This window comes from Egretta garzetta, unplaced genomic scaffold (assembly GCF_000687185.1).
Source record: "Egretta garzetta isolate BGI_Z169 unplaced genomic scaffold, ASM68718v1 scaffold22, whole genome shotgun sequence".
Lineage (NCBI taxonomy): Eukaryota > Metazoa > Chordata > Aves > Pelecaniformes > Ardeidae > Egretta > Egretta garzetta.
The window spans coordinates 5,207,457-5,219,951 of record NW_009259102.1 but is presented as its reverse complement, the minus strand read 5'-3'; the positions used below and the strand labels follow the sequence as shown (position 1 = coordinate 5,219,951).

The window sequence follows — 12,495 nt, the reverse complement described above, 5'->3', positions numbered from 1 at the left end:
GCCAGGACTGGGGAGCCTGAGGGCCAGCCTCGACAGTGAAGACTGAAGCAAAGAAGGCATTCAGTAGCTCCGCCTTCTCTGTATCTTCTGTCACCAGGGCACCCATTTCATTCAGCAGCGGTCCCACATTACCCCTGGTCTTACGTTTACTGCTGACATACTTGAAGAAGCCCTTCTTGTTATCCTTGACGTCCTTTGCCAGACTTAGTTCCAGGTGAACCTTGGCCTTTCTAGTTGCTTCCCTACATGCTCTGGCAGCATTCCTGTATGCCTCCCAAGTGGCCTGACCCTCTTTCCACATTCCATGGAGCTTACTCTTTTCTTTGAGTTTCACTAGGAGCTCCTTGTTCATCCGTGCAGGCCACAGCACACACTGGTGCCTGGGGTTGTTCCTCCCCAGGTGCAGGACCTTGTGCTTCCCCTTGTTGAACTTCAGGAGATTCCTGTCAGTTCATTTCTCCAGCCTGAGGTCCCTCTGGATGGCAGCACAACCCTCTCTTGTAACATCTACTTCTTCCAGTTTTGTGTCATCTGCAGATTAGCTGCAGGTAAACTCTGCCCCATCATCCAGATCATTACTGGAGATTTTTAACAGGACTGACGGCAGTATTGACCCCTGGGGCACATTGCTAGTCACTGGCCTCCAACTAGATATTGTGCCACTGATCACCACGTTCTGGGCCTGCCCACTCAGCCAGTTTTCAATCCACCTCACTGTCTGCTCATCCATCCCATACATCAATAGCTTCTCTGTGTGGATCTTATGGGAGACACTGTCAAAGGTCCCATACATCAACAGCTTCTGTGTGGGAATCTTATGGGAGACAGTGTCAAAGGCCTTACTGAAGTCCAGGTAGACAATATCCACTGCTCTTTGTCTACCAGGCCAGTCATTTCATCATAAAAGTTTATCAAATTGGTCAACATGATTTCCCCTTGGTGAAGCCATGCTGACTACTACCAATGTTTTTCTTGTTGTTGATGTGCCTGGAAATGGTTTCCAGGTTTAGCTGCTCCATCACTTTCCCAGGGATCAAGGTTATGGTGACAGGCCTTTTGTTCCCTGGATCCTCCTTCTTGCCATTCTTGAAGATAGGAGTGACATTTGCTTTCCTCCAGTCTCAGGCACTTCCCCCAATGACCATGATAGATCAAAGATTATCAAAAGTGGCCTCTCAGTGGCATCTTCCAGCTCCCACAGCACTTGTGGGTGCATCCCCTTGGGGCCCATGGACTTATGTATGTTCATTTTGCTTAAATTTTCCCTGACTTGATCCTCTTCCACCAAGGGTATATCTTCCTTGCTCCAGACTTTCCCCTTGGTCTCTGGGACCTGGGATTCCTGAAGGCCAGTGTTGCTAGTCAGACTGAGGCAAAGAAGGTGTTCAGTACCTCAGACTTCTCCATGTCCTGTGTAACTAGGTGCCCCATCTCATTTGGCAACAGGCCCACATTTTCCCTAGTCTTTCTCACCTATGTACTTATAGAAGCCCTTGTTGTCTTTGACATCTCTGACCAGACTCAAATCCAGTTGAGCTGGATGCTTGGACAATGTCTTTGTGTCCCTCCCAGCTTAACTGTCCTTGGTTACATCCTCTGGATGCTTCCTTTTTGTGTTTGAGTTTGGCCAGGAGTTACTTGTTCATCCACACAAACCTCCTGGCACTTTTGCCTGACTTCCTATTCACTGGGATGAACTCCTCTTGAGCCTGGAGGAGGTGAACCTTGAATATTAATACCAACTTCCTTGGGCCCCTCTTCATTCCAGGGCCTTATCCCATGGGATGCTTCCAAACAGACCTTTGAAGAGATCAAAGTCTGCTCTCCTGAAGGCCAGGGTTGAGAGTTTGCTTTTTACCCTCCTCCTTCCTCTCAGGATCCTGAACTCCATGACCTCATGGTCACTGCAGTCAAGGTTGCCTTTGACCTTCACAGTCCCAAGCAGCCCCTTGTTGGTGAGTACGAGTTCCAGCAGAGCACCTCTCCTTGTTGGCTTCTCTATCACTTGGGTCAGGAAGTTCTCACTGAGGCACTCCAGGAACCTCCTGGATTGATTATGTCCTGCTGCGTTGTCCTGCCAGCAGATACCATCGTGATTGAAGTTCTCCATTCTTTGGGCACTATAATAGTGCTCATCTTACCTCCTAAGAAACCATGGAACCTGGCATTTCTTTATTTGTGGTTTTGGAAAAGGGTGGCTTAAACCAAACCTTGCTTCTCTCAGTGTGCTTTACTAATGCTTTGAGCACCCATTAGTTGCAAATGGAAGCAGGAACGTCTTCTCAGATGAAGTTGCTAATGAAGAAGTCACAGGGCGAGCTGCTTGCTTGCTTGACCTTGTGTCGCACTGCAAGTTCAAAGCAGATTTGGGATCACGGAGTGTGGCAATGAAGGCACAGACTCTGAGTTCATGCACAAGCGCAAGCGGAATCAGAATCAGAATTGGAATCACTTTATTTAACGCTTTACTTCCTTTTATACTGATCACAAAACAAAGCCACTACTTTTCCCTTATCACCTAGCTAGTTGGCAAGTGCTGAGTCCAAGCCTTATATGGAAGCAAAGTTCATCTTGCAAAGTCCATTGGTCATAGCATTGACCTCGCTTTTCTCACTTAGCTCTTATTTTACTTCTCCCACGGCTTGTGGATGAGACCAAGGATATCTCCGGTGTCCAGCTCAGCTGCTGCATCTGTGGATTCTGTACTTGTTCCCACAATGGAGTTTACTCCCCTGGGCTGAGCAAAATTCTTGCACTGCTGCTGGGTAGCAGGTAAACAAAGCACAGGGAAGAGGGGACAGCTAGGGCCCTGATGTCTTACAGGCAGAAGGAAAAATGAGAGCAGGCTCTTAAATGAGTCTGCAGTGGGTTTTCTCAGTTTCACAGCAAATGTGTGGTGTAGTGGAGCTGCTAGATTTCTGGGGAGAAAGCAAGTCCTACACGCCTGGCACACAGTGGAAAGAATCATTGTAATAGACTAGACTATAAGCCTGATGATATGAATTTGGCGTTGTTGAAACTGAAACAATGGAAGTAATTGCAAACATCAGTGCAGGTTATGATAGGTTGGATTACTGTGCTGGTAGTTATGGAACCAGCTATTATGTGATACTGTATCCTCAATTTCTACAGCCGTCCATTCAGTTCATCCCCCAGAATCGGAAGCTATATCCCACATGGAGCAACAGTAAGTAAAAAAAAAAAAAAGTCTTACTTTATTTTTCAGTGGCACAGAACAAGTTTTGCTGCTTGCTGCAGCTGTGTGACGCCCAGAATATCACAGGAGACCTAAGAAGCTTGGAAGAGGCCTTACATTGTACTCAGTATCCCACTTAAAGGTCTAAGGGCTGGGTCCTCCTTCTGCTAGCTCTTGTCTTCACTTGCCAGTGCTTTTTGCTGAAGGCTCACTCTAACTGCTGTAACTATTTCTCTAGCACATAGCTTTTATGTGTCAGTCCCTAGCTAATTTCAAAGCAGCATCTTTCCCTGGGCTGCTCTGCCAAGGTTTCTGGAGGGTTCTGGCCATCCACCCTCCTCTAAGCTAGACCTGGCCCACCCTCTAGGCTAGCTGTGGTGTCATCAAGCATGAAGCAGAACTGGTCACCACAGTCCTGAGAGCAAGTCAAGAACAGAAACACTACCTCAACTGTGTTGATGCAGCTATGGGTGTGGTGAAAGAAAAACTGAAGTGTCCCTGAGGAAAAAAGGCTATGGAAAGTTTATTTTATATAAAACACAGTCATCCGAAGCAAAGTAACATCCAGTTGTCACCCTCAAGGCACTGCACTGAGCTTGGTTTGCCCTAGTTGTTTTGATCCAGTGGCTAAGGAAAAAAAAAGCAAGGGTGCTTACTGAACTGAACACAAGTAGCGTGTTTTAGTGCTGTTTAGTCTCAAGACAGCTGTGCAGGAGTCTCAGCCCCAGCCAACAATAGGTTTACTTTCTGTTCCTCCCCTGGACTCAGCCAAACTGTCCTACTGATGGAGCGAAGGCTCCTGCTGGCCCCGTTTGTACAGCTCACTGATGAGCTCATTCAAGTAGAATTTGGAAGGACACATTGCCTACAGAATTTTATTCCTGCCGAGACGAATAAATAAAAAAAAGCAGGTGAAATGCGCAGGGGATCACTGTTCCCTGGGTACCTGAAATGGAACGACATCTGAGGTACAAAACCCATGGCACCACCTGTCTTTATACAATGAAACCTGTAACACTTACAAGAGCTAGACGTGCTAAGATTTAACAGTTCCCAGATATTCAAGTTACACCACAGGTACTGTCATGGAGCAGCTACCTCCAGGAAGAAAAACAAGAAGTTCTTTTCGTGACACTTTTGCTTCAAAGCAGTATGAAAAGCGCAAGCTCTGGCCCAAGCCAGATGGTAGAAAGACTAAACTACCACACTGGAGGTTAAATCTGGACCTGTTTCCTCAGCATATTTTCTGAAAGAAGTTTTTTGCTAAGATCTTTCTGTGAATAGCTGTCTAAAAAGAAGGGGGTGGTATCTTTAAACCAACATCTGGTCTAAGAAAAGAGGCAATGAACAATTTTGTAATTATATTGGAAATGCTTCATCTACAATAATTAGAACATTCATACAGAATTTTCAAGAGTCAGCTTAAAATAATGCACACAATACATTAATTTCAGAACATCCTAGATGCATCAGTTGGTTGTATTCACCGACAGCAAGTTTCTCTCCTCTGCAGGTTCACGTATGCCCACAAGCAGGGCTGGTACTGCTTTCCATGACACACCACCAAGGGGTATCTGATTTCAGTAACCAAGGTGGAAGTCAAGCTTCGCAAGCCCGTGGGCCAACAGATTCCAAACTGCGTGTGTGTTGATAAAGCCTGGAGGTTTTTATTCATGCGTGGTAGCGAAGGAAGCTCCTGCAGCAGCCAAGCAACCACTGGCTCTATACGCAGCATGGTGCAGGGCAGCAGCCAAAGGGCAGTCAGCGATGAAGCGAAGCAAACTTCACGTCTAGCTCTAGGGTTGGGACCAAAGCTGGCAGAGGAAGGGAACATTTGACCTTAAGTGCAGTAGCTCCAGAGAGCTTGTGGATCGCGTGACTTTAATGGGCCTGTGGAGACTGACCACATCCTTGTTAGCTTCGCCTGTTAGGTGGCTGTATTAGAGCCCATCCCTGTTTAAGAAACACCAGTACAAGCCCAAAACATCAACATGTTATCCTAACTGGTACAAAACTTAACTATATCTTACCATGAATTATAAGTACTTGTGCATACTTTATTAATAGAGTATAAGATCTAGAATTCCTAAAAAGAACACCACAGAATCTTAATCTAAGCCTGGGCAATTGCACACGTACAGGAATTACAAGGCTTGGAATAAGAGACAAGCAGGTAAGGGAGTTTTCTTGATCAAGAGGCAGGGTGAAGTGCAATCAACTTCATTTGAGCTTGCATCCTGGAGCTTTATACAAATTGCAAAGTCAGTTTAATTACTTAGTTTATTTCTTTATGCTTTTAGAAACAACTATGGCTGTATAGAACAACAAATAGCAGGAAGTGAGGGTGAACTGCTTGTAGTCCTCCACTCACCCACTAATGCATACAAAACAAGCATTGATTCACTGGCCCATTTATGATGTCTGACACTGAACACCGCCTCTAGGGTGATGCTCATCATCTTCATAGACTTCTCCATTATAGTGGTGTTTTCTTTTTTGAGATGGATCAAAGTCCACTAAATCCACTTGCTCCATTTCCTCAGTTTCTTCTAGTTCCTGCCTTGTAGGTAGCAGTTTTTCAAGTAAAGACAGCTTATCTGAGGAGAGGAAGCCATTCTCTGGGAAGTTCACCTGAAATCATCAAGAATGGGGGTTACTCAACACTGCCCGAATTGGCCTTTTCCCATCCCACTACAGGTCAAATATCTGCCAAAGTCAGCTTTATGATCACAGATGACTTAAACCCAGTGCTTAGAAAGAAAAAAAAAAAATCTAAGTTGCTAGGCTATTTTTTAACACCTGTAAGAAGAGTAAGCCTCTATCTCTGGCAACTTAACCAAGTCTTATCCAACATTTCTTCTGCCTCAGGCTGCCCTCTGGAATTGCCCTAGAAACAGAGTGCAAGATATACCAAAATTAGAGACAAGGTTGAATCTCCTCTAAAGCTGTAGCAGACAGAGCTTGCTGCCACAGCTCCCAGCCCTAGCGTGGCTCCAGAGAAGAAATCAGCATTTTCCAGTCTACTCCTTCACTCCAGCACGGGGGAAGTTACTAATGCATCCTTCCTACAGGATGATAGAAACTAAAGAACATGCCAGCCAAATGGAAATTCACAAGGTACTTGAACAAATTCTTCTGGTACTTAACATACTTTCAGCACAGAGTGTTTCAGAACTTTGTTCTCAACTGTAATTCTGTTTGAATGATTACGTGTTCTCACCATTGTCAAAAGCAAAAACCAATTCTCAGATGTCCTGGTTTGGTAATCTCTTCTGGATTGAGGTAATGCTTAGAGGTTACATTTTGGACAGATATTCAGTGCTAAACAGTGCCATGGAAGTAAGTTGATCCACTTACCCTGAATTCTATGATCAGACGTCCTTTTTCATATGGTCTGCGATAAATTGGCATACCTTCATTCAACACACACTTAATAGCTCCATGCTTGACAACCTGGCCTAAAAAAAAACAAACCCAAAAAAGGAAGGGATCCATGCAGGCAACAGAAGCAGCTTTAACTCCCTTCAACATTTATGTAACCTTCTACATTGTGGTTAGACAGCTACACCAATATATAGTAGTCTAATAGGACTTACTGCCTGGTAACTTCCAAGTAGGAAAGCAGGTTGATATCTACATTACATTCTTGTAACCTTGTTATGCTTCCCAAAGGAAGCATACTTACAAATTTATTAAGTGCTCCATCAGTTCCAAGGCTGAAAAAGTGGTTTTCAGAGACCCACGGCCTTCAATTCTCATGAGGTATCCTCAGGATACAAGTATGTCCATGAGGTAAGGTCTGTTACTATATCACGCAAAGAGAAAGTTACTGCTGACTGCTATCCAAAAATCCTTTTTTGTCTAAAGATTCGTACTGCAAAGACTAGGAAAAAAAGCTTGATACCAGCACATATCCCTTGTACATTAAGATGGGATGCTTCTGTTCCTTTAAACTTCCAGCTTACATTAGCTGTATACTTGGAATTTCAGCAGAAAGTTAAAACACTTACCAGGATGGGAAGTAATAATAATAGTTCTGTTATCCAGCGTTGTGATAGGCTTTTGAAAGCCACATAGTGCTTCAACCAGTTGAATATCCATGGACATAAGAAGATCTTCATCTCGCCTAAGGTAGAACCAATCAAAAACCAATCACCAGAGAGGGAGAAACAGTAAAAGGATCATACCCAACTTCATTATTTAACTTGGCAAGGACAATAAAGCTGTAGTTTTAATAGAAGCCCAGGCAATTAAATAAAGAATATTGAATATTGATGCAGCACCCCAAGCCAGCAATTACAGGAATGATACCCATGCTGAGAGCTATTACTGATCAAATCTAGCTATCCAAAGTGAGACATGTACATTGAAAATAAATAAATAAGCAAGGCTCACCTGCATTCAGTTTCCCTTCACCACTCCTTCCCAGTTCTAGGAAGAAGTTCTCTCTCAGCCTCCTAAACATTGCCACTGGGACAATTAATCCCTGCCTTTATGTAGATTAATACTTTAAGTGCACCAGCTAGCTCTGCATCTGTTACACTCACTTTCTGAAGATATGGTACTAGGGAAGTTTAAACAGGTGATGGCCACTTGGGGTTATGATGAAAGTACTTTCTAGAAAGCACCAAGAAGTATCTGGAAGAGATAATGTAATTAACTGCCTATTCTGACTTCAATATAGAAGTGATAGTGAAGTCTGCATGCACTGCAGGTTCAAGGACTACAACATCCTCCAGCCTTTTCAGAGAACTTCGTTATTTCACTTATCCTGTTTTAAAGGTCTCTGGAAGCCCTGCCCAAAAAGTTAATTTTAGACTCTGACAGGAGAGGGGGAACATTCCACTTGCCCCAGAAGCAGCATGATCTCATCATAATCCCACAAGACCAGTAATATCAAGGGTTATCTAAGGATACCAGCACTGAAGGCAGAAGGCAGAAAGATGGACAAAAATAAGCCAGCAGAGTTGTGACTTCAAGTCCCAGGTAACCATGCAAACAGTTTGGCCCAGACTGTCCCTTTGGCATAGCTGATTCAATGTCTGTTTTCACTGGAAGTTAAGAGAAACCAGCTGAGTAAGCTTATCCAAAGTGAACAGAACTGATTCTTAACCTGTGAGCTCAGTGTTCTTTGGCATAAAGTGCTGGCACCAACTTCCAGAGCTCGGCACCATACAGGACAGTCAGGCAGACCAGCTGCACATTTCCCAAGAACTTTTGACTCACTGTTCCTATTTGCAAGTGCAGTGACTAGTGTTCCTATTTGCACCAGTCAGTGACTGGTGTTGAGACAAATGCTTTCTCTAAATACATGGATTCCCTTGTTACTGGTCTGAACAGAAGCAGCAAGACACCAAGTGCAACACACTTCTGCAAGATTACCAGTGTTGCTTTTTAATCGGACCAAACTGTACTGGACAGTCTCATTCCACAAACAGTAACTTGAATCAAGGAGGCTTGCAACACCAGGCAGTGCTGTCCGGTAACACACAATACCTGAGACATGGTCAGTGCTCTTTAGCCACTTTTGCTTTCGCAAGAAAGGACAGGACTGATTACCCTGTCTGACGCATTCATTCAGGAAATGAAGTGTGGGAAACCACCTTTAGTCAGAAGGATGCATGCTATATTCAGTAAGTTTGTAATAAATAAGATCCCCGAGGAAAAGTGAACACAATAGAAGTTTTCCATGCCTTGAAGCCAAGTGGGCAATGAACAGCTGCCTACACCAAATTGTAATTTTCTGAGGTAAGCGATGGAACACTATTCTAAAAAGACCAAGGGATGTAATTGCAAATATTCACATCTATTAAGCAAAATCTCAGGTGGCTGTGACTAGTTGTACCAGGATTCCTGCACACTTCAGCGCTCCTTTGGGCACCTAAACAAACTCACAGGTGAGTTCTAGCCACATGATCCTATCTATTGGTATTTCCAGTAGGTAAAAGGTGAGTGGTAACCAAGGAAGCATGTGGACAAGCAACTTGGGAGTTAACACAAAGGAGTTCCAGAGTTTTTACCTTGTAAATACAGAGTGGTCTTTTTGATCCAAGACAATAATAATGTCCCCTGGCTCTAGTCCTGGCTCTTGGTCCCCTTCACCATGGAATGTTATTTTCTGACCATCCTTCATTCCTGTTGCAGAAAAACAAAGAAACATTTTTCATCTTTTTTTAAGTGAAAAGCAGCAGTGAGAAATATTTTTATAGGCACAAGCTGGTACCAGGAGATCTCTGGATCTTTAAATTAGAACATCACAACCTTTCCTTGAAGCATTCGTAGTTTTTTTTTAACCCACTCACATATCCAACAGCTAGTGGATGCCAGCCTGAACTATGTCTCAAGATCATTAAGCTTAATTGTAGTGCAAAACCAGCCACCTGCCAAGATAAAAGTCCTTAAGGGGAACTACCAAAATAGGCTTCATTATAAAAACAAGCACTAAAAAGAAAACAGAAACATTGCATACAAAATACATTTTGAGAGCAAACGATCAACTTCTTCAGTTTTATAAATACATGTGCCAGAGTTACTTATGAAACATAATCTCAGTGCCTGCTGAGTGCAAGAAGCACTCTCCCTCAGACTTAACAGTCATTTAAGAAAACCATTTTACCCCCATAAGTCTCTCTACCATAAATTCTAGCTGCCTCATGCTAGCTCACAGTCTGTTTTTCTATAAGGAAGGGAAAAACAAAATCTTCTCAGCAATTTCCCTGATTAAAGTGTCAGTAATATATCCCTACTAGTCCTCATATTTAATGTTACTGTAGGATTTTCTATGTTAAAAACAAATCCAGGCATTGCATAAGGTGTGCTTACACATACAACAGTTACAGGTGATAATCAGGTACAAGTCTGTAGAAGCCACGTGCTTGTCAGCTTGCTCTATCTTACAAGCCACACTACTCCAGAGACTTCTCCCACCACCTTCTGAGCAGCCTCCTCAAGAGATGCATTTGTCACTCAGCGCTCTCCCATCACCGTGAGGGCTCGTGTGTTGAGCTGCATTCTGCCAAGCAAAGAGTACCTGCACTGCACAGCACTGTCAGGGTTGCATAGCAAACAGTTCCAAGCAGAAGAGGCTTAGCACAGTCTTTGCACCCTGTTACTATAGCAGACCTGGTTCCCCTTCACACTGAAACTTTTCATTGGTCCAAATACCAGATCAAGACTCACGTTTATGAGATTGCTCAAAACTAATTCACCACTTACAATACTGCACGTTTCAGAATTCATTCTTAGTTATGTGCACAGGTAATAGATGCAAATACAGAAGTAATCAACCTTCCCTAAAAACAAGTCTCCTGCTTTTTAAAGGCAGCAACAGGCAATTTTACTGTATATGTATTCAGCAGTGTTACTCACCAAATCAACACCATGCACTTGCTAAAGCTCCTGTTTTAGTGCTGCAAAGTCAGTCAGTACATCCGAGTTCAATACTTCATCTTAGTAAGACACCTCACCTTTGTCAATGTGAACTTCTAGTATCTTCTTCTCTCTGACAATTTTTCTGCCAGTGCAGCTCTTACACCGGTCCTTGGGGCTGATACGTTCCCCGTGTCCCTGACACTCCATACACACAGACTGGATTTGTTGCACCATTCCTGGACCGATCTGGTGAATTCTGATCTGCATGCCTGTTCCTCTGCAATTAGGACAGCATTCTACCGCACCTTTCTTACCACCACGACCTGAGGAGAATGAAAATTGGAGATGGATAGTTATGCGCAGTCAGAAAAAAAATACAAAATCTTTAGAAGCAACTTGTGTCCAGCTTCAGTTACCTTCACATTTGTCACAGATAACATTCTTCTGCAGTGCAAGTTTCCTTGTTGCACCATTGTACATATCTTCTAAACTTACTGACAACTGATGGACCACATTTTTGCCTGTAAAAGAAAACATGTATTTACTCAAAGTTTGAAAGCTTGGTCTCCATGCTCAAGTCACAATAAACCAAGTCTATGAGCTTTAACATCCTGTTTTAATATAGCTTTATCTTGTTCTGCTGGTATTAGTCAACAGCCCCTTACTATCCGATGTCAAATGAGGTAGCAACTTTAATGGCTTTGTCAGTAATGTGTCTTTCTTAGAATAAGCCAAACGCTAACAGAATTAAAAATATGTAGGACTCCAGACATCTAAGTTTTGTAACACATCACCTCAGATTTAATGAAGTGCTTGAACACGTCTCCTACAAGGAAGTCGGAAACGCTGCCTAGAGTCAGCAGAGTACTTTCTTCCTCTCACCAGGGGACTTTCTGGAAACCAAATTGAGTAATTAAATTTTTACACTCAGGAATTAATTAGAACTTTAGCTACTGCAGGCTTAATTTTGCAAAGGACACCAAGTTCTGGCTTACTAGGAACACTTTGAATACAATACTGTAACATTTTAATACAAACCCTTTTTTCTTCCCTTGGTCACCAGGTCTACACTAAGGAATGACGGGGTCAGTGCTGCTCTTAACCAGCTTAATTAACACTCGAGTCTTTCCCAGTGTGATTAATCTAGACTTTTAATTTCAGAGCAGTATTTTACTGCAGCTTCAACTCAATTCCACTGAGCAGGACAGTTTAACAAAAAGGCTTCACAGACTGTATTTGATTTGGCTATCTTAGGTAGACATATACACAAAATATATGCAATTAAAGACCAAATTCACATTTCGATACTACACTTACTGAAGCTTAGTTAAAAAGATCATTTTAAGGTACACTACTGTTCCGCTTCCTATTCAGCTTATTAGCAGCTGGGCTTACGCTCAGCTGAAGTCTTTCCAAACACGAAATCCGGTTAGCTATTAACATGAGACAATGCACAAGAGACCAAACTACCATCCCGTGAACCAAATGCCCTCCCCTGCCCGTTCCAGGCGTTAAGGGCTAGGGACGATGTTTTCTCCCATTTTCAGATCAAGCCTGTAACTTCACTTTAACGCTGTTCAAAGCCTTACATCTACGGCATTCTCCTCAGAGGCTTTGATCTTGTCTGCCACAGCGATCACGCTGTAAAGTCTGGGAAAGCGTGGGAAGACGGCACGTTACCTCGTCTCTCTCTCTGCATCCTCCCACCGCCGCCAAAGAACATATCGAATATGTCCATGGGCGACCCGAAGCCACCACCAGAGCCACCCTCTTTGATGGCCTGCTCGCCTCCTTTGTCATACAGGTCCCTTTTCTTCGGGTCGGACAGGACTTCGTAAGCTTGGGAAATCTGCTTGAACTGCGAGAGACATACATCGTGCCTCAGCGCCCGGGCCTTGGACCTTCGCCCCCAGGCGGCCCCCCCCCCC

At 43.6% G+C, this 12,495-nt stretch overlaps 1 protein-coding gene across 2 annotated transcripts in view; it reads right to left on the bottom strand.

Moving 5' to 3' along the window:
* Positions 1 to 3,294: 3,294 nt before the first annotated feature.
* Positions 3,295 to 12,495, bottom strand: part of DNAJA1 (DnaJ heat shock protein family (Hsp40) member A1) — a 9,517-nt gene continuing 316 nt past the window's right edge. The window contains exons 1-7 of one of the 2 annotated variants that reach the window (XM_035890780.1): positions 11,362 to 11,450; positions 10,984 to 11,088; positions 10,663 to 10,890; positions 9,217 to 9,331; positions 7,207 to 7,322; positions 6,554 to 6,654; positions 3,295 to 5,827 (exon numbers count right to left, since the gene is read on the bottom strand). In XM_035890780.1, the coding sequence (XP_035746673.1) occupies positions 5,609 to 5,827; positions 6,554 to 6,654; positions 7,207 to 7,322; positions 9,217 to 9,331; positions 10,663 to 10,890; positions 10,984 to 11,047 (843 nt within the window). In that variant the 5' untranslated portion in view covers positions 11,048 to 11,088; positions 11,362 to 11,450 and the 3' untranslated portion in view covers positions 3,295 to 5,608. Of the gene's footprint in view, positions 5,828 to 6,553; positions 6,655 to 7,206; positions 7,323 to 9,216; positions 9,332 to 10,662; positions 10,891 to 10,983; positions 11,089 to 11,361; positions 11,451 to 12,247; positions 12,426 to 12,495 lie in introns of those variants that run through there. The other variant, XM_009635266.2, reaches the window with a different exon arrangement.